We start from the raw sequence: 23,896 nt of genomic DNA on the forward strand, positions 1-23,896 counted from the left end.
TTTAGGACGCAGGGGCCATGCCCAAACATGTTGGGGGTGGTTATTTTTGCCCCCTAATGTGTCAGTGTGCGCTCTCATTGGCTGTCGAGTGCACGTGGCCCCTGTGCTCTCATGCAGAGAACGGTTCTCCTTGTTTTTAACATTGTTGTTGCTCCATGAGCTTTAACAACTCTTGTGAGTACACACCTAATATTCCATAACACGGGTAAGTCACCAGTTGTAGTTGGGTCCTAGTTGTCGAGTCCCTTGCTCACAGTTTTTTTGGATTTTCGTTCTTTCTCCATTGTGATCTCTTGCAAGCACCCTGCACTAGTACCTCCTAGTCGGCTTCCCTCAAGATCTAGTTTCGATGGAACTCTATGGCATTTCCAATGGTGTAGGTTGCATAATCTAGCACCCATACACTAAAGTGGGTCCCATTAGACACATAATAAACCACCAAACTTTCACAACTGTCGTCCTTGACGGCAAGTAGCTCTTTCTACGCAGGCCTCTCCATGATTCGAACCCGTGATATGGTGATCAGTTCTGATACCAAATGGTAGGTACTTGACTGATACGTCAAAAGCTCCAGAGCTGATAGAACAAGTTAAATCAAGTCCTCTAACTGATCCCATACTAAGTTGGCCTCTAGCGTCCATACATTAGAATAGGCGCCCCATTAGTAGGGGTGTCAATTTTGCACTGGAATCGGTAATCGGACCGAAACCGTCCCGTTAGGAACCGAAACCGATCTACCCAATAGCTTAGGTCTGGATCTGGTCTGGTTCTCGGAACCGTTAAGAAACCATTGGAACCGAAAGAAATGCATACACTTGAACTTGTCATGCACCATTTTTTCTATTTTAAAATGTTAAAATATGCTAGTTAAAGTGACTTTTATTATACAGTTGTTGTCCAATTGCAATTAGACCATGACCCAAGACTAAGCAAGACACTTGGCCCCTCAAATTCTGGGTTTTCTACCCCTCTCATATCTGTTGCACATAGAGGATACACACCAGTAGTTAATGAATTGCTTTTGAAAGATTCTAGCTTGCTTGAGATTTCTCGTTCTAATGGGAAAAATGCTTTACATTTGGCTACTCAACAAGGGTATGTTTGGACCCGATTAAGAACCGGAATCGAACCATCCATTAGTTAATGGTCTTGGATTTCAGATTTGGAATCGATGAGCTTATTGGTCCGGATCTGGTTTTGACACTTTAGAGCCGGAACCGCTAGAGAACCGAACCAGTTGACACCCCTACCCATTAGGCACATAACAGGTAGCCTTCGCCGTCACCTACGGTGGGTTCTTCTTCATGGTGGGTGTGAACAAATCGAAGCCACTAGAGATGCTGAGGAGCCTTATCGACGCCATGGTGAACGTGATCGAGTGTGTTGTCAATTTCAAAAAACTCCCTGCAAGCCAAAAGCCCCTCTTTCGTTTAACTTTATAAACTACTTTTAGCAGTTTGCTTTGAATGCAGAATGGCACTTAACATTCTGTGAAAGAAAAAAAAATTTGTACTTAGGGAGGATAAACCGTTTGTGTACCGAATTTATACTATATTCCATACCATATCGAAACCGTATTGAATCGGTATGGTATCGATATTAGAAATGTTCATCTTATGCGGTACAGTACGGTATCAGCATTTGGTATTCATTTTTTGTACCGTATCATATTACCGAAACCGTACAAATTGACACCCTTGGGCAAGGTACGTTAGCACCCTATGTTTCTATCTCTCTACTTCTCACTTGAAATGATGTCGTTGCCCTCCTTTGTACGATATTGTTTCGTCACATTTCATTGGTACAGTCCCCTATGTCACTTTGGTAACAACTTGATAGAAACCCAAAACTGATAAGACAACAGAAAACAATACCGACTAAGACCAAATCTCACCTAAATGCTTCGGTTTTAGTTTGGGCGAATACATGCATAAAACCAATTAGGATCGATCGAAACCGACCATTGCACCCTAATTGCCAAAGCCATTATCTGGTGCTTCCTCGATGTTCCCCTCATCAATCTTCTCCTTTGTCTCCTAGCCCTCATTGTCCTCGTCTTCATCTCCTTCACCTACACCCTCAAGTGCGTATTCTACTTTGAGGTCGTTCGCCACGAGTCTAGTTCGATGGCGGACACATGTCCAATCTACTACCATTTAGAGCACAAAAAGGACATTCTTGGAAGCAAAGAAAAGGACATGTGTCTCTGTAGTATGTGCAGCATGATAGAGCTAAGCTCGTCTACCATGAATGCTACCACCCTAGCCAACGTACTCTCAGCCCAACGACATCTCCACCTGCCATCTGTTTATGTCTTCATGGAGATCTTAATTAAGTGGGCTTAATTAGTTAAAGAGTTAGTAGTTTGGTGGGAGCCTACATACATGAACCGATTCAATCCGCCACTAATAGAGATTGGCCAATCTTATTCATTGTGGAAGTAAACTAGGGTTGGGACAGTATTATAAATACTATGGTCTTAGGTCACTGCAGTCTATATTTAACACTCTTCTCTTCCCCCTACAAAGAGAAACAAGGACTGGTGACAGACTAGACAAGACTTAGATCAAGGTTGTTATTGTTGAGTATTTGGGGTTTCTTAAATATTCGTCATCGACATACAAACAGTGCAATGTACACCCGTATATCTTTTCTATGTTTCATTACATCATGTTCTAGGTTTCACTATATGGTTTACGATTGGGGTTTCATCCCAAAGATTTATATCTAACAACATATCCATCCTACCATCTGTTGTGCCTTCATGGCACCCCCCTTCTTCCTCGAGTTCAAGATCTATGGAATGGCTCTTTGGAGGGAAGATATGTCCCTCTGAAGTTGACAATCCACCTTCGCATCTCTCCATGGTTGGAAACATCGTGGACTCTATTTTGATCTCCAAGGTCAGGTGGAAGGAAGCTGTCGGTTTCACGCATTACCTTGTGGTCTTTATCATGTTGTATTCGAGATTGCCAACAAAACAAGCCTTGCCTAAGGAGCTATACCTAGCTTATTCCAAGTTCACCGTTGCAAGCATCACTTAGGAAACCACCTAAGCCGAGTTTGATGGGCTTTCCCAAATATGTTAATTCAGGCATTGTTTCTCTATGTTTGTATCAAGTATGACCTCAAATAGAACTGATTGGAGGGCAAGGATGCTTTCAACTCCATTTAGTTGGGATAAGGCTGAGTAGTTATTTTTTCTCTATGTTTCCTGCGTGGTTCGCATCAATTTCTTTAGAGGCTTCAGGTGAGTCAGTTGGTTCTTCTCCCTTAATTTTTCTCAACCTATCGGTTCTTTTAGTTTTAAAAACAATGATCAGTAAAGGCATTTGATCTGCAGGTTTTCAAGGGCATGGTGGTCTTAACCTTTCCCATGACAACTGCATCATTGGCAACCATTAAGTATGCAATTCAGGTCCCCGGTGTTCCAAGCAAGGTCCTTGCACTAGCTCTCTCATTCATGTAATCATGCATTCAGCATTGGTGTCTGTGTTGTTCGTCTCCACCCTCCTCCATGCATGCCTTTGTTTGATATTCCTTGTTTGCAAATGACTTGCCATTGCCATAACAAGAGAAAATAACTACAGCAGCATCGAAGTGTATGGCAAGGAGAAGAAAGCCTTCAAAAGATCCTCTGATACCCTTAAAAAAAGCCTATGATATCAAACATTGAAGAAAAGTCGATCACCAAGCACAATTCAGTGAATAAGAACTACTGTGGAGAGGAAAAGATCCAGCACTACATCCCATAGAAGAGAATCATATATCAAGTTTATATGAATTATATCCACTTGTGCTACTGCCAGAATAGAAACATTGATATACAATTAACATTGAATAGCACTCTTCTTACCAGTAGTTTCATGGATCTGGAGCTCCGCCTGAAGCAAGTAGTGCACAAGAGCAAAGGTCAAACCTGCAACAAAACCTTTTCCATAGCTGTTTAAACCACTCCCCCCCCCCCCCCATTGGAATTGAAATGCCGGATATACGACATAGTTGGTGCTTCCACGTCGAAACTTTCTATAAAAAGTGATATGAACAACTTGCCCAGAAAATTTGAGCACTAATACTACTGCATTGCAAATAAAAGGGCATCCAGAGGGACTCTTCCTTACTCTTTTGCCACATAAAAACCACATCTCTTTTCCACTCTCTCATGTCCTCTCTCTTGGTACTCATTTCACGTAAATGGGACTCTTACTTGCTCTTTTTCCACCACTGATCCCATTGGACAGGCCATAGCAAATAGTGCCAAATGGAAATAGTATTCCCATGTTAAAGTTTTCGGGTATTTGTGCTATTGCATGAAAATTAGCACTCCTCTACTAGTCATCTCTGCAGGAAACTATGTAACACCATGCACCATATAATGAGAAACATTTGAAGATTACTTACACAACTTCGGATTAGATCTGTTATTTCAATTAAAATATAAAAAACAGAGACCTTAAGGAAGAACAGAAATGTAGTATTTGGTTGAATGGGTAACCACTGAATATACTCGCTCTGCAATATCTTATGATGACATTATATATATGAACAGAATGGGTTAAAACCCTATGATTCAAAAATTTGAGGCCTTCATAACTGTACAACTCTGGCCTGTTTTACATTTTTATTGAGGAATGGACAATACCTGTTTCTAAATTACTAAACGTGTGCCTCGGATTTCCACTGCTACAATTGCTAAAACTCAAAGCCCTTCTATGCAAGGAGACCCGCAACTTTCAGCCAACTGATTAGTCATTAAAATACAAGTTGCTTTATGACCATTACAAGATTGCCCAGCACAATATGAATATCCAATGGATCTTGTGTACCGAAAAAAGAGCTCTACCTTGTTGATCAATTCATCAAGCTTCATGGAAATCAACTAACTCAAAATTTGTCATTACCAATTGATAACATGCAAGCAATCATACACTGTCAACGGATGCCCAAGCTCCTGCAGTGAATCAAGGCCAATTTCAGACCTTATGAGATATTAGCTGAGAACACTCAATTAACTTTTGCCCTTGCAAAATTGAAGTTCCCAATAGCCACAAAAACATTAGCATATATGTTATCATTCACATAGAACAGATTCAAATGTCTAACTCAATTTGGTAATTTGAACTACTGATTGTTAAAGGAAGTCCAAGTAGAACCAACATAATTTTGTTAGAAAAAGGGATCTCCAGACCACTGCATCCTTGAATGCCTCAAGTTGTCTACATGCCCCCTCTCCCAAGGATGAGAGTTACAGACTTTCATTAGTTCAAATATGGCAAACTAGCCTTTCAAAAATTATTCACCCAAAAAAAAAACTTTTCAAAAATTTCTCCTATCCAGCCACTTTAATTTTTACTTCCTAATTAATTGGACGCTAATAACCATCATTCAGTGGCAGGTTGAACTGGACAGTTGAGAACAAATTTTCAGCTGATCATATCCTTTTAGCAGAACTTGGTTTTTAAAACATTGACCATGTCTCAAACAATGTGCACTCAGAACCGGATACTTGAACAATTTTCAGTTGATCATAATATCGTTTTAGCATAACTTCTTGGTTTTGAAAATATTGACCATGTCTCAAACAATGTGCACTCAGAACCTATCCTCACCAGTGGTCAGGAGGCTTACTAATCAAAACCTTTTGCACATGCATGTGCCACCCTGCTTTCTTTAAATGCACATGCAGCGAGAGTTAGTGCAACATAGAAGTGGCTGCCATGGTTAAGAGATAAAGGTGAGTTACGAGTTGCAAATGGAACTTGGAATAATCTAAGACCAATTTTTTTAATTTTATGTATCATCTAAAATGGAACCTTCACTTCTGACTACAAACAAATTCATCATAAAGGATTTTCATCCAAACCAAATCCGATGTGTCAGCAACTACAACATGTCATTGAAATCGATCATAAATTTACAGGGAAAAATAACTCTGTCCGGGGAGTGTGGCCTACACCAGCACTCCGGTGAGACTCTCTCTCTCTCTTCATATGAAAAGAGTCCTCTACCCCGTTGTTTTGAGGAAAGAGATGTACACATGGGAGTACTGGCGTAGGCCACACTCCCGGACAGAAAACTACTTCCCAAATTTAAATGTTACTTTATTGGCAGGACAAAATTTTAATGTAGCTTCAATGATAAAGTAACAGGGAACATGGCAATCCTCACTTCAAGTAGCAAAACTGAACACAAACTCATAGAAGGACCAGACTACATAGCACATAATGCAAAACTTAGCAAATGTCAATTTGACCAAAAATCTTTGCACTGAATGATATACCTGTTTGTATTGGCTTGGGGTCTGAATTCAAAGATCCTTCTGTCAGAGCAACATTGAGTTTGCTTTTCTCCAACCCTTTGATGCTTTTCATTGTTCATTGCTGCTATCTTCAAGTTGGAGTTCATTAGATTGAGGTTTGGTTAAATCAAAATATCTTGCCTAACAAAATGGAGACTACTAGAGGATGGCAGGATGCATATAAAATTGGTGAGTGACAAAATTCCCATACATACCACATGTTCTCGTCGGAAAGGACCTGGAGTATTCTCCTTTGAGCCCTTAAACCAAACAAAATAAAAAAAACGTAAATAGTGGTGAAAAAAATAGAAACACAAAGCATTAAACAGTGAAATAGTTCAAAATTTCAGGCGCTACAAGGAATGAGGAAAACCTTAGCATGTACAGAACTTGACCAAGCCACTTTTGGCTGAGATGCATTATTCTGCTGGAGTCCAGGTGTAAGTGACAGCTAACATTTACACCAAAAGAAAAGAGAAAAAGAGAGACATGAGTACTGTGAAACATATAAATGCAATGAACATAGAAAAGGAGGCACACCAAATGATTCCTATTTTGAAACAGAAAGTTACCTTGTTAAAAAGCTCTATGGGTGGACGATGCTGAGACCTCTTGTCTGTTGAAAAATCGAACTCCTGTCGAAAAGTAAAAACATGGTAACAAAAAGGAATCTAAGGAACTTCAATTAATAACACAAGGCACCACACTAAGCATAAGTGTATTCAATTACCATAGGTACTGTGACTTCCCGCTTACTGTTCCGGAAAATACCAATCTCTCCTTTACTTGAAAAGATCTGGAGTCAAATAGGGTTCATAAATGACAACCATTAGCATTCTATACACACAGAAAAATAGACATGCAAATTACCACTCTACCTTCTTATTAAAGGGTCGAGCTTTAAAATGGTCTGCTAATTCACATTCCTCCTTCGGATTATCCCCAGAAATTGACCTGAGCATACCCCAAAAACAGCCATGTTAGTTACTATCCAGACAAAAACAGGTTGCAAAGAGCTCTTTGGGCTTTTTTTGCTTTAAATAGAATTAAGTCCATTCAACCACATGATGAAAAATTATATCTCAAAAACTTAGAAAGTATTTTCTATTATATGTCACAACAGAAGAAACAAAAATCATACATAAACAGGATAATATGAACAGAAAATAGCTGTTTACATGTCAGCATTTAAGGCTGCAATGGTCTATGGATACACAAAAATGGTACCTTTTGGAGTTGATGGTTGCATTATGAGCAACACAACTGCTGTTAGCTGCAACCTAAAATGGAAAGCTTACTATTATCAACTTCTTACAGTTGAAATGACATAAAAATCATTTAAATGTAATAAAACAGGCAATGACAAATATTTTAACCATTGTTAATGTGACAATGATACCTTCTCAGCCTTGTAGTGGTAATCATATTTATAAGTCCAGTGACCTACCTTATGAGATATGTTGCGAGATGGTGAAGATACAGCAGACGTAGAGTGTTGTACAGCCCTCTCTGATGTCTTCAAACGGAATTCCTAAGACGCGATGTAACAAAAAGAAATAGTTTAACACAAAAACTATTTAAAAGATATTTAGAAGTAATTGAACCTTGCACCACTATGAAGACAAGTAATTATAAAAGGCAAGGCCATGGAACAAATACTAAATACGTACCTGAAATTCTGGCAACCGTGGTGTACTTTTTTGTGGAAGTTGCAATGACGGAGCCTTGAGAATCTGAACCTCACCAAAAAGAAAATTTTAGTAAACTGGGAAGTAAATAACTGCACATAAACAAAAAGTTCCCAACCCAACACCCCCCCCCCAAAAAAAAGGCACTTCTATTAACTGTAGTACCAACTTTTCTGTTCAAAGGGCGTGCTTTGAATGTACATGTTGACTTTTGGTGTTCTTCTAACTCAGCATTATTTTTTGGTCTGAAATTAATAAAAAGAAATTGAGCACAATCAGAAAAAGAAATATTAAAAATTATGCATATCCATTTCAATCGCTTTGATAAAAATTGATATCAATTTCAAAGTGAGAAGTATACCTGGTCCTTTGGGCCCTCTGTGCTGTCTCCAGCTCAGGCTCTCTTGGAATAGTGAGTTTAAGCTTCGAATGCACTACATTACCATCAACAGGTTTGTCCTGATAGTTCATCCAAAAGAGTTTAATTGAATTTATTTGCATTGATTGTGTACAATGGAATGAAAGCCAAATTAGCAAAAGAAGATGATATGTCAATTAAAGGACTAGGGTATGTTAAACAAAAAAAGTAGCTGCCATTAGAAAAGATAAATAGGTCACCTTCTTTGTTACTTTGTGTGCCAGAATAGCATGTTGCTTTGTTCCAGCAACCTGTTTTGCAAAATAATATAGTGTTCAGTAATCTTTTTACAAATACTATACATTTATTCATTCCTGAGCCCAAAAAAAAATCCTATAATTCCAACCGCATCTCACCAGCTTCTTAAAATATTTGAATGAACATACATCTCAATCTAATAGGATTTTATATCAACATTCAAATTCAGAATGAAACATGCAATCCTTATCTCAGGAACAAAAGAATACTTAGTACATTGCACATCAATGAGTTACATAAAAGGAGTTATCAAGTACGACAAATTATAAAAATTTGAATAAAGACTGGTTGGACATACAAGATACAAGTCCCAGGAGCTACAGTATATTCCAACTTCAAATCAAGTAGGGATTTATGAGCAGTATAATCAACCAGAGACAAATCCCTTAAGAAGTTTCAAAGGAAGAAAGAAAAAATTATGAATCAAATGCAAAACTAGAAGAGCATTTTATATGCATAGGTAAATCTTGAGAAAAAACAACAATAAAAGAAGTTAACAGGCAAAAATTCAATTTTGTGTAATATTTGCTCCCAGTTTAACATAGTTTTCTAATGGAATAGGAAAAGAAGCAAGGGCTCCAAGTAGTCATTTAGTTCGTGAAGAACTTAAACACCACACATCCATAACAAAATTTCACCAAAAACAGTCCTTAGAAGTAAACCACAGGTATCCATTTATGATAGAATTATGAAATCAGCCCACCTTCCGTAAGTGACCTCCTTCGAGCTTCTGTCTCTTGGCAGCTTGACTTTCAACCCCCGAGAGATTATCAAAGCTTCGACCACTGTTTCGAACAAATGGCATCCCAGACCTACAAATAACACTTGACAAAATGAGAAAATAGAAGAAAAAATGGAATCATTAGGCTGCAAAAAGAGAAGCAGGATCATAGATGAAATTATTCCTAATGTCCCAGCATAGAGGATTTCAAAAGGATAATGGAGTCTATACAATCCCCTTAATAAGTTCCAAAACGCAAATATCACCTTTAATTTAAAGATACAAAGACTGTCCTAGAAATTTAATTCTTAGCATATCATGGTTTCGAGCATTGGGATTGGATCGGGAGTGTAAGCTATGTCAATGCACAATCTCTCCAAGTAATTGCCTGGCCAAATCTGTTTACCCCTTTTTCCTCCAAACTCGGCAAGCATTAGTTGAGATCAGCCGAGTGAACTTGGGATTGGCATAGTCCCACTGGATGATCTGGATGCTTGATGTAGTTTTTAAATCCTTGGTACATATAATCCCAAGACTAACTAAAAATACTATATGCTAGTAGCAGACAAGAAGCTGTGATATAAAAAATTGAAAGAAAGAATTAAAACCTTTCAAAAAATCGGTTGGAAACACAGGCATCCCGTGGTTGATTTTGCTTTGCCAGATGACTAGCAGTCGGTTTCATTAAAGTTGAGCTCCTGGGGCAAGGTCCCTTGCTTGCATGCTTCAGTTTTGCTTTGGGAATATCTTTAGCCATGTGATTATAAAATGACAGCCCTATAGAAAAATTGTGAACCAATAGAAACTTGAAATTAGAGAAGATAAGGAAAAGGTTGAAACTGCGACTACACAATTGCACTTAAATATATGTTATTTCCTTCCAAATAAAGTGGAAACATGATCCAGACAAACTACAATACACTTGCAAATATGAAAGAACTCCAGGAAAGAGGAGGTAACAATAATCAAACTTGATTGTGAGACTAATCATACATATTAACTTCAAAAAATTACAAATAGAAATGTCCTGCTACAGAAAAGTTGAATCTCTAAAAACTTCATTTGCTGCATGAGACTACTAATTACTAACATAATAGGAAAAAAACCAAAGCACCTGTTGGCAATGCTTGTTCATCATTTTGAACTTTCTGTGGAACTCCACCTGTTGAGTTCCTGAAGATTCCATCACTCATCTGTTCATGATCTAGCAAGACAATACATAAATATTTTTAATATTATCAGCATGAAAATCTGCCCTCTGCTTCTATTCTAAAGCATCAGTCATCAATATTCGAGGGGATGAATACTTTTTTAAGGATGTTTATGTTTGTCAGACTCTTCAGTTTCCTGAAAACTCCATCACTCATCTGTTCATGATCTAGCAAGAAAATACATAAATATTTTTAATATTATCAGCATGAAAATCTTCCCTCTGCTTCTATTCTAAACATCGGTCATCAATATTTGAGGGGATAAATAATTTTTTTTAGGATGTTAATGCATGTCAGACTCTTCAGTTTCCTGATCCACCAGATGTCTTCTGAAACAAAAGGGTTTGCAAATGAGCCATATACTGAAATACCAACTGGTATTAAGTCTTAGATGGTCTGTGTTTTACAATTTTTTTTTTTTTGTGGTAGGGGGGTGGAGAGGTCTTCAAAGGAGTATCACTGTGTGGAAAGGGTTAATGATTGAAATTTGAAAATATAGTGCCGCTAGGTGTCTCATTTGGAACCATGATGCCAACTCATGCTGGACACAAGGTATTGGGAAGAGATGGTAGGATATATTGAAAAACTCAAACAACTACATTTGCAATATTAGTAAAATTGCAATTATATTTTTCAATAATTTTCTAATGAATGTATTACAGAGTCTATCTGTTTAAGAATGAATCAATCATAGCTACAGCATCCATTTTGAAATGTTACTAGATTAGTGCAGTTCACTAGATTACAGCAGAATCAAATATATAAAACCACAGCTAGAAATAGAATTCAGTTAAAAGTTTCATAAATAGAATCAATATTACTTGAATTAGTAAATGGAAATATGAAGTACTCAAAGAGCTTAAGAATTGTAAGTACCTTGGTTACTTTCATCTAATGCAGAAAACACTGGACCAATGCCATCATCTGATCTGTTGGCGGTAAAACCCGTGTTCTCCACATCTTTAGATTTTGGAGAGGAGTTTATGTCTTTCACAAGGATGACTTTGCCCAAATTCAACTTCTCTACGAAAGCTGAATGTAAAAAATTTATTTAAAAAAAAAAAACAGAATGGGAATCAGTTCTCGGAGTTGACCAGTAATTATCAGAATAATGCAGAGGAAAAGTGGAATATCAAAGAGGTATTTGCAAATCTACTTTTTCGTGTTCTAAATTTGGTGGTAAAATGTGCCCCACTCAATAACACTGTCAGAGTTGATGTAAAAATATCAATTGAAATAGTGTTTTCTGCTTTAGGGTTCAAAACTATTGATTCAAATTTGTCAGGGGCAATGCTACAGACTATTTAGTCATCAAAAGAAGTAATAAACTATCAGCTTGATCAAGAAGTGACTTGACATCAGGAGGAGGGAAGCCTCTCCTTATAATCGTAAAGACATGTGTGAATTAGTCGGAGGTTAGGGCGGAAGATTAACCTGGTTTTCACCAGTCAGAAACTTTCTCGAGAGGAGGATCAAAATAAGCCAAATAATAAATCCCAGTATTGCCTGCTTATGGACGAGCGAGGAAGAAATCGTTTAAATCTCGAACAAAGAAGAGGACCATTCGAATAAAGATTTAACGCATGAAAGATCACAGCGAGCTCACAAATGCTCAAAACAATCAAACAGTGATAACTACAAAGAAAGGATCAAGATAAGAGAAAGCGAAGGTCATCGAAACCATATTTAGAGCATTTACTGAATGAAAACAAGAAAAGATTGAAGAGGAAAAACTTACGAGAAGGGGGATAACTTCCAGCTCTCTCAAACCAGAGCTCTGCTTCTCGAGACTCCGCAGGTGATTCTTCCCTAATGAAATCGAAGTAACGACAAGCGTCGAACTCGTAATCGAAATCTATTTCCACAGGCGAAAACCTTCCTTCGGAGACATCCACCATTTCTTCGTCCATCTCTATCTCTTTCTCTCTCCACAATGCCGGTAACTGTACAATCTCAAACCAAGAAACCAGAGGAGGACGCCATTGATTGGTGAATCTGTTATATCCTCCTTCGTGTCGCCTCCAAAGCTCTGGCAATGAATATGATAAACCCTAAATCTGGCAAATGTGTATAAGACCTTATCGAAGCTACCAGCGCGGATTCCGTCGAATGTGAAGCGGCATGAATGGTAACAAAGGTGACAGAGAACAGACAGCTTTTATAGCGCCGAGGTTTAGAACTATCCGAAAATTTGAATAGCGGGCACCGAAACTATTAAAATAATACATACTCCCACACGAATCGAAATCGGATAACGTTCTTTCTCAATCTCAATGACGTATGTACCCTTCCAGAACTCTCGTAATCCCAGGTTATGCTTTTCAACGCTTTTTTAAATTTTAAATCGAGTAGGAGTGTAGGGATGTGACCGTCATTTTAAGGAGTAATATGATTTGAAAAATTATGTATGACAAAGATGATGATGTTAAGATGGATTAATGGAAAACTAAGCAGGACAGAGTAAGGAATGAACGTATTAAAGTTGATTTGAGGGTTGCCTCAGTTAATGACAAGTTTCGAGAGAGTCGTTGAGGTGGTACATCCATGTTCAACGGAGGACTTGGAACGCCCCAGTAGAAGAAGTGATATGATTCCGATTGAAGGACCTAAAAGAGTTAGGGCATGCCTAAAATGATTATAGGAAAGGTCGTTAGGAATGACATGCATAGTTTACGTCTTGATGTGTCATAGAATCCCCCAACCAACCAAAAGCTGCCATGTAAACGTACTGGAACTGAATTCGATGACCGAGCCGAGCTATCATGGAACCGAGCCAAACTCAAGGACCGAGCCGACCTGACCGAACCGAGCCAAGGAACTGAATCCGAGGATCGAGCCAAGCTATCATGGAACCGAGTCAAATTCAAGGACCGAGCCGTCCTGGCCCAACCGAGCCAAAGGACTCCAAACCGAGCACCGGGGGCGAGCATCGCATTCGCTGACCACTGAGCCGAGCACATCAAGCTCGATTGAAAGGGCAATCATCGCTGAGCACGAATGCCTAGTCAAGCCCCAATCTAGTCTGAGGACCGAGCTGAGCCAAACGATGCGGTACCAAACACGTCAGAGCACAGAGGCTGAAGGAGAAGGCCATCACCCTGATCACCAACACGGCCGAGCATTGTGACCAAGCACTGAAGCCGATGCCAAGGCCGAGCACTGAGGACACGACTGCCCGAGGCCGAGGCCGAGCATTGAGGTTGTGATAGGGTATAAAATCACCTCACCAATTAAAAGCTGTCACATGGCCGATCTGAGGTCAGTCCAAGAACCGAACTGAGCTGAGAAAGAAATCGGGCCCACCCGATCTCCGATAAGTCACCTGACAGAGCCGAGCTCATACAAGTCAGCCGGGGCTGAGGCCGAGCTCACACAAGTCAGCCATAAACTCCTGATTGAGCATACACAGGACAGCCTAGGCCGAGCTGACTGCCGAGACCGACCTAACAGGCCGACCTCCCAGGCCGAGGTGACTCCCAGGCCGAGGTGAGACCGACCTCCCAGGTCGAGCCCTCCTCCACAGAAGCTACCATAACGCCCCACCGGGGATCGCGGGGTCACGTCAGCACATCCTGAGAATCACGGGATAAGGATCGAGCCACGATCCTAGCGCAATACGAAATCACACTTTACATGGACTCTTATCTTAATAAGAGCCCGACCCCGAAAATAGCTCTCCACTCCGCTCTACGCGAGAGAGCCTTCCAAAAGAAGGACTCCTACCATACTAAGACTCTCCCAACCGCCTCATCCCATCCTCACTCTATAAATACCCAGGTATGGAGCACCATTCCTCTTCTGGCTTTTCACTACGCAGTTACGCTGTTGCATTGGAGACCTGATTTGAGCGTCGGAAAGTCCTTGGCCGGAGCCACACCAGCTCTCTTGTACTCATCGCTTGATTTTTGCAGGCTCATCCGTGGGCAAACCGGGCATCGAAGGTTTTCACCCGCAACACGTCTTATATCAAGTATGACCTCGGATAGAATCCATTAGGGTAAGGATCCATACAGCAGATCCCATTTAACTGAGATTCTCTTAACTTGTTGTGTTGTGCCTCTTTCCTCTTATTTTCATCTTTTATTTTTTATTTCTCATCTCATCGTTTCTCTTTTCTTTGTTTAGATTTTAGATCTCAATTTTCCATACTTTGTTTTGTTTGAATCCATACATCCAACACAATTAAATTGGGATATTGCTGAGTTTGTTGTTGTTATTAAAAAACCGTGTTTTCGAGCATTAAAACTTCGTTTGGGGACGAAAATTGTACCGAATTGTGTCAAGTTTCGCGGTTCTTGGGTTTTATCTCCATCTTTTAAGAAAATGACAGCATTGCCATCTACGGCTTTATTCACCTTTTTAAAGTACTGAATGGCGCATTTGTCCTTTCCTATTTATTGTATTTGTAAAAGGTACGTTACTTCCCGGATCACATGTGAAATAAATGACATCAGAAACTCCAATGGTGGGGTCAAAGGTGAGAGCTACAAAAAGAAAAGGTTGACTCTTGAATCTAACTATTAGAACTTAAAACCGGTACCCTCCCGCCTAACCCACAAAATTCCGGCCTAAATTTGAAATCCAACAGACCGGTCCTATTCACAATTGGACATGATATAGTTTTAAAGTTATGTTTGGAATGCAGGAAAAATAAAAATTGAAAAAATAAGAGTGAGAAAGACACATAAACTAATGGATCGATATAATTCACCTAAAACCATATTCATTTCTTGCTTACCAAACATAACCTTAGATTAATGGGCTATGAGATGGAGATAGAGATATGCATGCATTTATGACTTTGTTTCCATTGTACAGGAAATGGATGAGATTTTTTTTTTTTTTTAAATGGATGAGATTCTATAATAAGTGAAACGTTAAAGCAAGGACCTGTTTGGGCTTTATTTACATTTTTGAATATGAATAAACGTAGTATCTGAGTCGCTTAAGTTTCTACTTTTACAGAGATTTGCTTGGAATGGTTTCCTTGGATTCTTTGGTTCAGTAAAGACCCCATTTTGGTAACTGAAATTTAAAAGCTTTTAAGCAAAACTGAGCTTCTCTATAAGTGAGGAGGTTGATAGAGATGGTTCGGATGTTTTGTTTTACCAACTTATGGAAAAAATATTAATGACATTTATTTCTCTATCTTCTTCATACGCTAGTAGTCTTCTGTGATTCTATCAAAAAAAAAAAGTCTTCTGTGATCCATTTTTTTTCATTTAAGAGACTTTAAATGCCATTAATATCAATAGGGGCTGTTTGGAAACTCAAATTGGAACGTTTGGGGACTTTTTGGATACATGTGTACAACCAAACTGGTTCCAAACATGTTGGTTTAAGGGCCAACTCTGGTCAGGCAAAAGGTTTTATGGACGGTACGGTCTGTCCATAGGGTATTTTAAGGGTGTAAAATCAGTCTAGAACTGGGTATTCAATTCGGTTTCAATGCAGTTTCAGGAGTATTAGTGTGATCCAGATCCAGACCAACTCCCGCTTCGGTTTTGAAATTCGGCACTCGTACGAACATGTACGGTTCGATTCCCCTATTCGGTTCTGGTTCATGTACTTGGTTTATATTATAATGTAGTACTATTATAAAATCTAATATAAGTAAAATATTTATTAGTATTATAGTGTGTTATATAGTAGTATTATACTATATATTATATAATATACTGGTATACATCAGTTCGGTTCTAACCGTCAGTTCTTACGTTGGATCTGGAAAGTATTCAAGTCCCGCCTTGATTTTGTTCCTTAATTCTGGATTGTAACCAAATTCTATTCAGTTTGGATTATTTAGTCTAGATCCGGTTTCGATTTTCGATTCCAGTTCCAATTTGACACTCTTAGGGTATTTTTGAGCGACCACTTTGTGCCATGTTGTTATTGTGATAATTGGATGGCTTAGTGAATGATTTAAAATTGGTCGCACTGATAGAATCCACTCACTCTCTTGGATTCCATCTGTGCGACTATGGTCGTACGAGAACCAGATCCGGCCTCGTAAGGAATGCTGAAAAGTATTTCAGACCTTCAACAATTAGAGGAGTAAAAATAACCCTAAATTCATAGGTGTTTCCTTCGCCCACAATAGAAGGCAAACTTTCTTCTTACTAAAGTTTCTATCTATTTTATATTTTGGAGGGGGGGTGTAAATGGAAAATTATCACCTCCAATTCTAGGGGTGCAAGTTTGGCCCTGTCAGCCCGAACCCGCCTTGGCCCGTCCTGAGCCCAAACAGGGCCTGGGCTGAGATATTTGGCCTCGAGGGCGGGTTAGGGCTGGAAATTTCTGGCCCTGAGTCAGGGTCGAGTGGGCCAAAGGTTGAGGCCTCAGGGTAAGCATGACCCAGCCCGGCCCGGCCCTATTTTAAGTTATCCTATAAAATATATACTGATATAATATATATATTATAAACTTTAAACATCACCCATATTTTGTTATATAATATATTATATATGAAGACAATAAGTGAAATACATTTTATTATAGTGTTATTTGACGTAAATTCGATAATTATCTCCCCAACCCATTTTGGCCCATGCATTTCCTTCCCCCTCCCCATGATCAGGGCCAATCAGGGTCAACCTGGTCCGACCCTGAGGGCGGGTTAGGCCGTTAGGGTTGGATTTTTCTGACCCAGAGTCAGAGTCAGGTCGAGCTTGGGCCAAGCTAAGGGGACTTAATGTTGGGCTAGGATAAAGCTTGGCCCAACCCGACCCTGTTGCAGCCCTATCCAATTCGTTGCCCGCTCCATTTTCTGCAATTCCTCTTATAAACGAAGTGGACCCTACCTTAAGCAGTGTGTTCAGGCATGGGATAGGGTAGTCATTTCTGCCCCCCTTATGAGAAGAATTGTAGAAAATGGAGCGGGCTGCAAATTGGAGGAGATAACGATTCGGGTGTAAACTATTAAAGTTTTTATCTCAAACTGTATAAATGATCAAAAGGCAATACTTAAACAAATCCTACTTTCCAACAAGAATGACATTCATTCATTCATTGGAGTCATGCTCACAGTAAAACAACCCAAACAAGGGAATGTTGCCATTGGAAATCAAGGGTTGTTGACGTGAAGAAATGAAGATTGAAGAGTGAAGAATACTACTCAAGGAATTGGATCTCTGATTTCGATCGAATCAATGGATTTAAGAATCAATATCGTATAAATCGATATGTATCAGTATCAACCATGGAAGAAAATTTTGATCGAAACTTGTCGAAACCACTGAGTTAACTCGGTTTCGTAGGTTTTCGAGACAAGTTGAAAGGGGGGGTTTTATAAAATCCCTGGATTCAATTGGGTTTCGATGGTTTCGACCAGGGGTATCAATTCTAGGCCCGGCCCGCCAGGCCCGATCGAGCCCGGCCCGGCCCGGCCTGATTACTAAATGTGTCGGGCTTAAGCCCGACATGTTTAGTAATCGGGCAGTCCCGGTGTGGGGTCCTAGCCCGTTGGGTGCCCGACCAGACCTACCGATTCCAGGCCCGACCAACATCGCCTTGTTGCAGCCCGACCTAACCCGACCCTTTAACTTATAAATTTCCCTTTTTTTTGTTTGTTTTTTTGTTGGCCTTTGATATTTATTGGTTAGATTTATATACAATTAACGTAGGTGAAATGAGGTTTAGTTTTAGTTTTTAGATCTTACTTTGTTTGATGTACTTCTATTTGGTGTTGTGTTGCTATTTTTTTATTACCCTCTACTCAGTTTGTTAGAAGTGTTTCTATTCGGTGTTGTGCTGCTATTATTTTTCCCTCTACTTACTTTGTTAGATGTGCTTCTATTCGGTGTTCTGCTTCTATTTTAGTTGGGATAAGTTTTATTTGATTTTGAGTTGAGGTGTATAGAGAGTGCCCAACGGTGTGATGGTTTGAACTTAAAATTCTGGTTGCATGTCAATTAGTAAGCCCACACTGTTTAGAGTTAAATGGCTCATTAGCCCGTTTTAGACCCGATTTAGGCTCGTTTAGCCCGAATAAGACTGCCTTGATTAAAGACTGAACACCGATCGACCAAAATGAAACCGTACCATGCCTGCCCAAGGCAAGCCCGAATGCCTAAACGGTCGGACACGGTGCAGCCTATAAAATTCATGAGGCCCGGCTAGGCCCGACCGAGCTTGACCGGTTGACACCCCTAGTTTCGACCATATTTCGGTGGTTTCAACACATATGTCCATCGAAACTAGGATAAACTTGATTCAAAGCTAGGACAGACATGTATTTATGCCAGAAACTAGGCCAGACACTTAGTTATGTTTAATATCATTTACTTAAGATATTATTAAAAAATAAGCAAATACCCCCTATTTGAATCCAATAAAAATAGTTAAAAAAATCAAATTTCAAAAGGAAAAAAGTCAACCCCCAAGTTCAAGAACAAAAACTGGATTTTCGACGGTAGGTGTAATTTTCAACTTTTTAATGCTGGGGTTTTTTCTCAAATCTAAAAATTTCATAAATCTTAATGTGGTAAAACATTGCTAAAAACCAGAAGTGCGGTAAAATATTTATTTGTTTTGATGTACAAAAAAATATTTTTATTCATAGTGATTTTGACAATATTTGTGCACACTAAAGTAAGTTTGACCGATACATAACTCCTTCAATATACATCAGATTTAAGCAATCTTGGATTTGTTGGAAAGCTGTCAAAACAAAGCTTTCTAACAAATCCAAGATTACTTAAATCTCATTTCTATTGAAGGAGTTATGTTTCGGTCAAACCTTATTCGATACCATGTCTAAGAATAATATACAGTATCAAACTTGGATCAAAACCACAAGTAATATTTTTAGTGTTCTCAATGTAAAACTAATGCATGGATTGGATTTAAAATGTCAAAAATAGACAACACAACAAAATTCAGGGCAAAAAAATAACTTATGGGCCTCGAAACCAAGGTTCAAGTTAGCCTGGAGAAAGTCCCAGGTTTCAACTAAGATATGGTCGAAATCGAGACAAACTTGATTTCTAGCTAGTTGAAACCCGAGTTTTAGAATCTTGGTATCAACGCTGATTGATATTGATATGGCACTAAAACAGTCAAATCATGGTTTTTTTTTTCTTTTTTTGGAATCGACTTGATACGGCCACTTGGTATTGGCATCAACAATACTGTAGTCGATATCGTAAACTAAAACTTTGATCGAATCATATTGAAATTATTGATTGGATTTAATTCTTGATCCAAACAATCGATCTATTTCTAGGTTTTAACATAATTGGAAAACCATGTTTTCGACTTGACTCACTCTTTTCAAAACTTGGTGAGTCTAGTGAGTCCAGCTTTTTGAATATCTTCTTTCTTCTTTATCTCCAAGTGAGAAGGGACTGAGGCAATGGTTGTGTCCTAGTGAGAAGAAAAAAATGGATTAATATTGAAGACAACAAACAAAAATTCAAGGGTTTTGTTTAATTGTAGACCAAATTTATGGTTTATGAATAGTATACAACCCAATAAAAAAACAGACACAATGCACTTCACGCGACTCGAAAAAAAAAAAACCGTGTCAATAAAAACTTGATCTGCCTTGAAATTAATGTTACTTTTTAGACTTAGGCGAGTCTTCATGACCAGATTTCATGTTTTTCTTTACTCGACTCGAGTGACTCACCAACATGGTTTTAGTACACAGTATTAGAACGGGTATCGACAACATGCAAAATTGATATAATACCGATATGTTATCTGGCTGGATCGGCTGTATCAGGCCAAATTACCATTGAGTTTTCTGACCATTTTACCCCTTGTCCGTACCATGTTACCAATACAGTATCTGCACCATATCAATATCAATATTGGTGACTGCAAAACCGGTATGTATCGCCAATACGATCCGATACCGATGCTTAGAACCATGCTCACCAAGTCAAAACCTGGTTTTATGCCTATGTACTTTGATCGAGTGGGAATCTACTTCCTTGAAAACACAGACAAAAAAACGTACAGATAGAGTTGAAGAGGAGCGTAGGTTTGGAGACACAAAAAGGGCAGAAGGGAAAAGTTTTGTCCGAGTCTTGTGAGTATGGAACCCTTGTTTTAACAAAAAAAAAAGAGTATATACCACTTCATATGTCAGTTAGAACTCTTTTTAGGATTCACTTTCAGTTGGAGCTTTAGCCGACACAAACTGAGTGAATGACAAATCATAACACCCAACAACAGAAACCAAAATGATTCAAAACTCGAAAAGCCTCCGAAGCACACTAACGCTCTAAGTACAAATTAGAATTACCATCATGGGCCATTTTGAGCCTGATACCACCGTGGGCTTGCCAAATCCACTGGACCGTATAAATGTAGATAGCCCATTGCCACGTCAAATCTTACACCTTAATTGTCCGTTTTATTGAAAAAATTTCCCATGACTTAGCTTCCTATTTCAGGATTTGTAATTTATCCTTTTCTTCGAGGGAGAGACTAACAACACTGCTGATTCCCTCTCTAGGAACGCCTTGTCTTGTGTTGCCGATATAAATTGGTCACTCTCCACTCCCTCGTTTTCTGACCTTTGTAATTCAAAAACCTTGAGCAAGGCGTGCATCAATAAATAAGTTCATTTTTCATAAAATAAAAAAAATAAAATAAAAAAAAAAATAAAATATATATATATATATATATATATAAATTCCCATGGAGGGGAGAGAGACACATATAATTTAGCAAGAGAAGGGCCTCTGGTTCATGAAGCAAGGCAACCATGAGAGAGAGACTCGAGAAAGATGGTGGTGACATGTAAGGGTGTCAATTTTGGGTTAGAGCCGGAACTGGTTCTAGATCTACCAATTAAGTTATTGGACTCCCAACGGTTCTAGAACCAATAGACCAAGTAGGAATTGTGGGAACCAGAACCAGGGGAACAAGGAATAAATTCACATCCTAACCCTATATATTAGATAATTCTTAATACTTAAGGTCATGACAGCTAAGATTAAACCCTTTATTTTTTGTAGTCTTTCATTTTGACTGGTACCACTTGTCTTATACGATAGTTCACTAAAGATTTGCTTGTTAATTTAAAGGTCCATTTGAGAATTCTAACTTAGGAACATATCTTAAAATAACCCTAACTTATGAGGGTGGTGATGATCCTACTTATAATTGAATACAAAACAAGAGGTAATATGGACTAGTTCTGTGATTTGAGAAAAAAAATGATAGTGAGTTGCAAATCTCATGTAAATGAAATTAATATTTTATTATAGTATTATTGAATATGTGTACTATGTGTTAGATATTTTTTTGGACTGCTTGGAACCGTTTAAGAACCGAAACCTCCCTACCCATTAGTTAATGGTTCTGAATCTCAAATTTGAAACTGATTAGTTTTGGCCCGATTCTACTCCTAACCCCTTACGACTGGAATTGTTAAAGACCGGACCAATGTGATGTGACCGAGTGGGATCCTCTTGATTTGGGCCACCTACGACAGTTAAAAACAACAACCCACCACCAAATTGGGCCCTAAATCTCGGTTCATGGTCGAGCTGTCTAGGGCCCTCCCAACCCAATCTCTTACCATGAGAATCAATAATGGGACAACTTGTGGCCCATTTCGTCATTCTCTATCTCTCCAGAGCCCTTAAGCTCAAATTTTGATTTTATGTGGCCTATAATACATGATCGAGACCCTCTGATCATGCACCCATTAAGAAGATACTTGAGTGGACTTGTGACTTAATCGAAATTTCATCTAAGAATACTTTCATATAAATTATGTAACACAGATCCGCCACAGGCCCAGAGTGGTTGGCAGGTCAAATCTGGGTCTGGCCCTCCGACGGTTCAGTTTTGTCTTGGCCGTCCACGACCCCTTTGGCTGGACTCGACCCATTGAATCTGAAACTGAATCTGAATTTGAATCTGATTCAAAAAATGGGTTATATGTAGCTCAGGTTATAATAAGTTTTTGGTTTTGGGAAGACCCCACGTGAAATTATTTCGATAAAGAAAATCTGTCCTCTCACGTTGTGGAACTTGGGAAGTGAAGTGTGTGGTGTTGGGGTTTTAGTGGCCGGTTCAGACTAGTGTGGGTCTGTAGTGTTGTGGCGAGAGGTGGGCCATGGAGAAAGACAAAACTTGGATTTGGCGTTAAGTGCAGGAGCGTCAAAATGTAAGGAGAAACAAAGGAGACATGAAAAAGCCCAACCACTATCACCATATATTATTATAATATTTCCATGACACGCGCAGCCAGATTCTTTATTCTTCTCCCTTGTGGAAGAGATTCCTCGGGATCCTAAACCAACGGAGAGCCAGATTCTTTGTCTCTTTTGGTCAACACTTATCAAATTACCATAAAGCCCTAGACCCATTTTGGAGTTGAAGCCTTGAAGGGTGGGGACTGGGGATTTTGCAACTTGAGATGGGCTGGGTTGGGTTTTTAACCCAGGGCCCAACCCAAGCTTTGATTGGCCTTTGTACAATGGTGAGCTGGAGAAAAGGATAAAATATCTTCTCACATGTATTTATTATTCTTGAATCAAGACCGTCCATTTGTTTGAATCGTGAACCGTTGAAGTAATATTTCTATTTTCTAGGTTATTAACATCAACGAAGGTGCAACGGAAGATGGGAGACCTTTAATTAAAACGGGACAGACCTTGCATCAACATCCGATAATAGATACAGAAATCAGCTTAGAAAATATTATGTTTTGCCCACCGTAGGGCTCGAACCCACGACCACGAGGTTTAGAGCCTTGCGCTCTATCAACTCGTCTTCACCCTCTGTGGAAATTTATCTCTTCCACCAAAAACCTCCGACCGTTTCGATTCCCGATTCTTTTTTACAAACCTTGCATTGAACTTGTCTGAAGACTCTCAACCACCTAGAAGGTTTCTCTCTCCAGTCTTATTGGTCTCCACTGATAACGGGCCTGTTTGCTGTTTGGGCTTGGACTTGGTGGAGCCCAAAGGAGATTCAAAATTTTGTTAATGGCGGCAATATGGCCCGCCCACTCCTTACGTTACTTATTCCACTGTGGAGTGAAAGTCAAAGTATAGGTGTCAGTCACTGATGGATCTGATCGCGTTCTGAAACCGTTGATTCCTTCGTGTACGGTGATGGAGCGGTGTTAGCAATTAATCATGGAATGGAGCATTTGGTTAATCAAGAAGCGCTTGAGGGACATATAAGTAAATGCGCGCAGCCTCAACAGATCACAGTGACAGGATCCAATGATTCATCCTCCCTCCGAACTCCGAAGAAGGAACGGCTCGAAATTCTCGAATGTCACTCTCATCCACCAAATCACCAATAAACACACATCGCTCCCTCCAGCAAAAC

At 39.2% G+C, this 23,896-nt stretch overlaps 1 protein-coding gene across 5 annotated transcripts; it reads right to left on the reverse strand.

Moving 5' to 3' along the window:
* Positions 1-4,456: 4,456 nt before the first annotated feature.
* On the reverse strand, positions 4,457-12,766 carry LOC122665439 (protein TPX2-like). 5 transcript variants are annotated; one of them, XR_006333484.1, is made up of 18 exons: positions 12,333-12,766; positions 11,471-11,626; positions 10,498-10,587; positions 9,992-10,160; positions 9,366-9,474; positions 8,605-8,655; positions 8,348-8,445; positions 8,156-8,231; positions 7,969-8,031; positions 7,746-7,829; positions 7,526-7,578; positions 7,177-7,252; positions 7,029-7,094; positions 6,871-6,933; positions 6,672-6,749; positions 6,514-6,558; positions 6,281-6,380; positions 4,457-4,951 (listed from the first exon to the last, which is right to left on the reverse strand). XR_006333484.1 is itself a non-coding variant. In XM_043861594.1 (18 exons), the coding sequence occupies exons 1-18, from the start codon at positions 12,502-12,504 to the stop codon at positions 4,933-4,935; spliced, it is 1,575 nt and encodes a 524-aa protein (XP_043717529.1). In that variant the 5' UTR covers positions 12,505-12,766; the 3' UTR covers positions 4,457-4,932. The 5 variants fall into 5 exon arrangements, 3 of the variants coding, with proteins under 3 accessions (XP_043717529.1, XP_043717525.1, XP_043717535.1); XR_006333483.1 differs by having other exon boundaries at positions 4,457-4,954; XM_043861594.1 differs by having other exon boundaries at positions 6,281-6,387.
* Positions 12,767-23,896: the final 11,130 nt, after the last annotated feature.

This window comes from Telopea speciosissima, chromosome 1, assembly GCF_018873765.1.
Source record: "Telopea speciosissima isolate NSW1024214 ecotype Mountain lineage chromosome 1, Tspe_v1, whole genome shotgun sequence".
NCBI classification, from domain to species: Eukaryota; Viridiplantae; Streptophyta; class Magnoliopsida; order Proteales; family Proteaceae; genus Telopea; species Telopea speciosissima.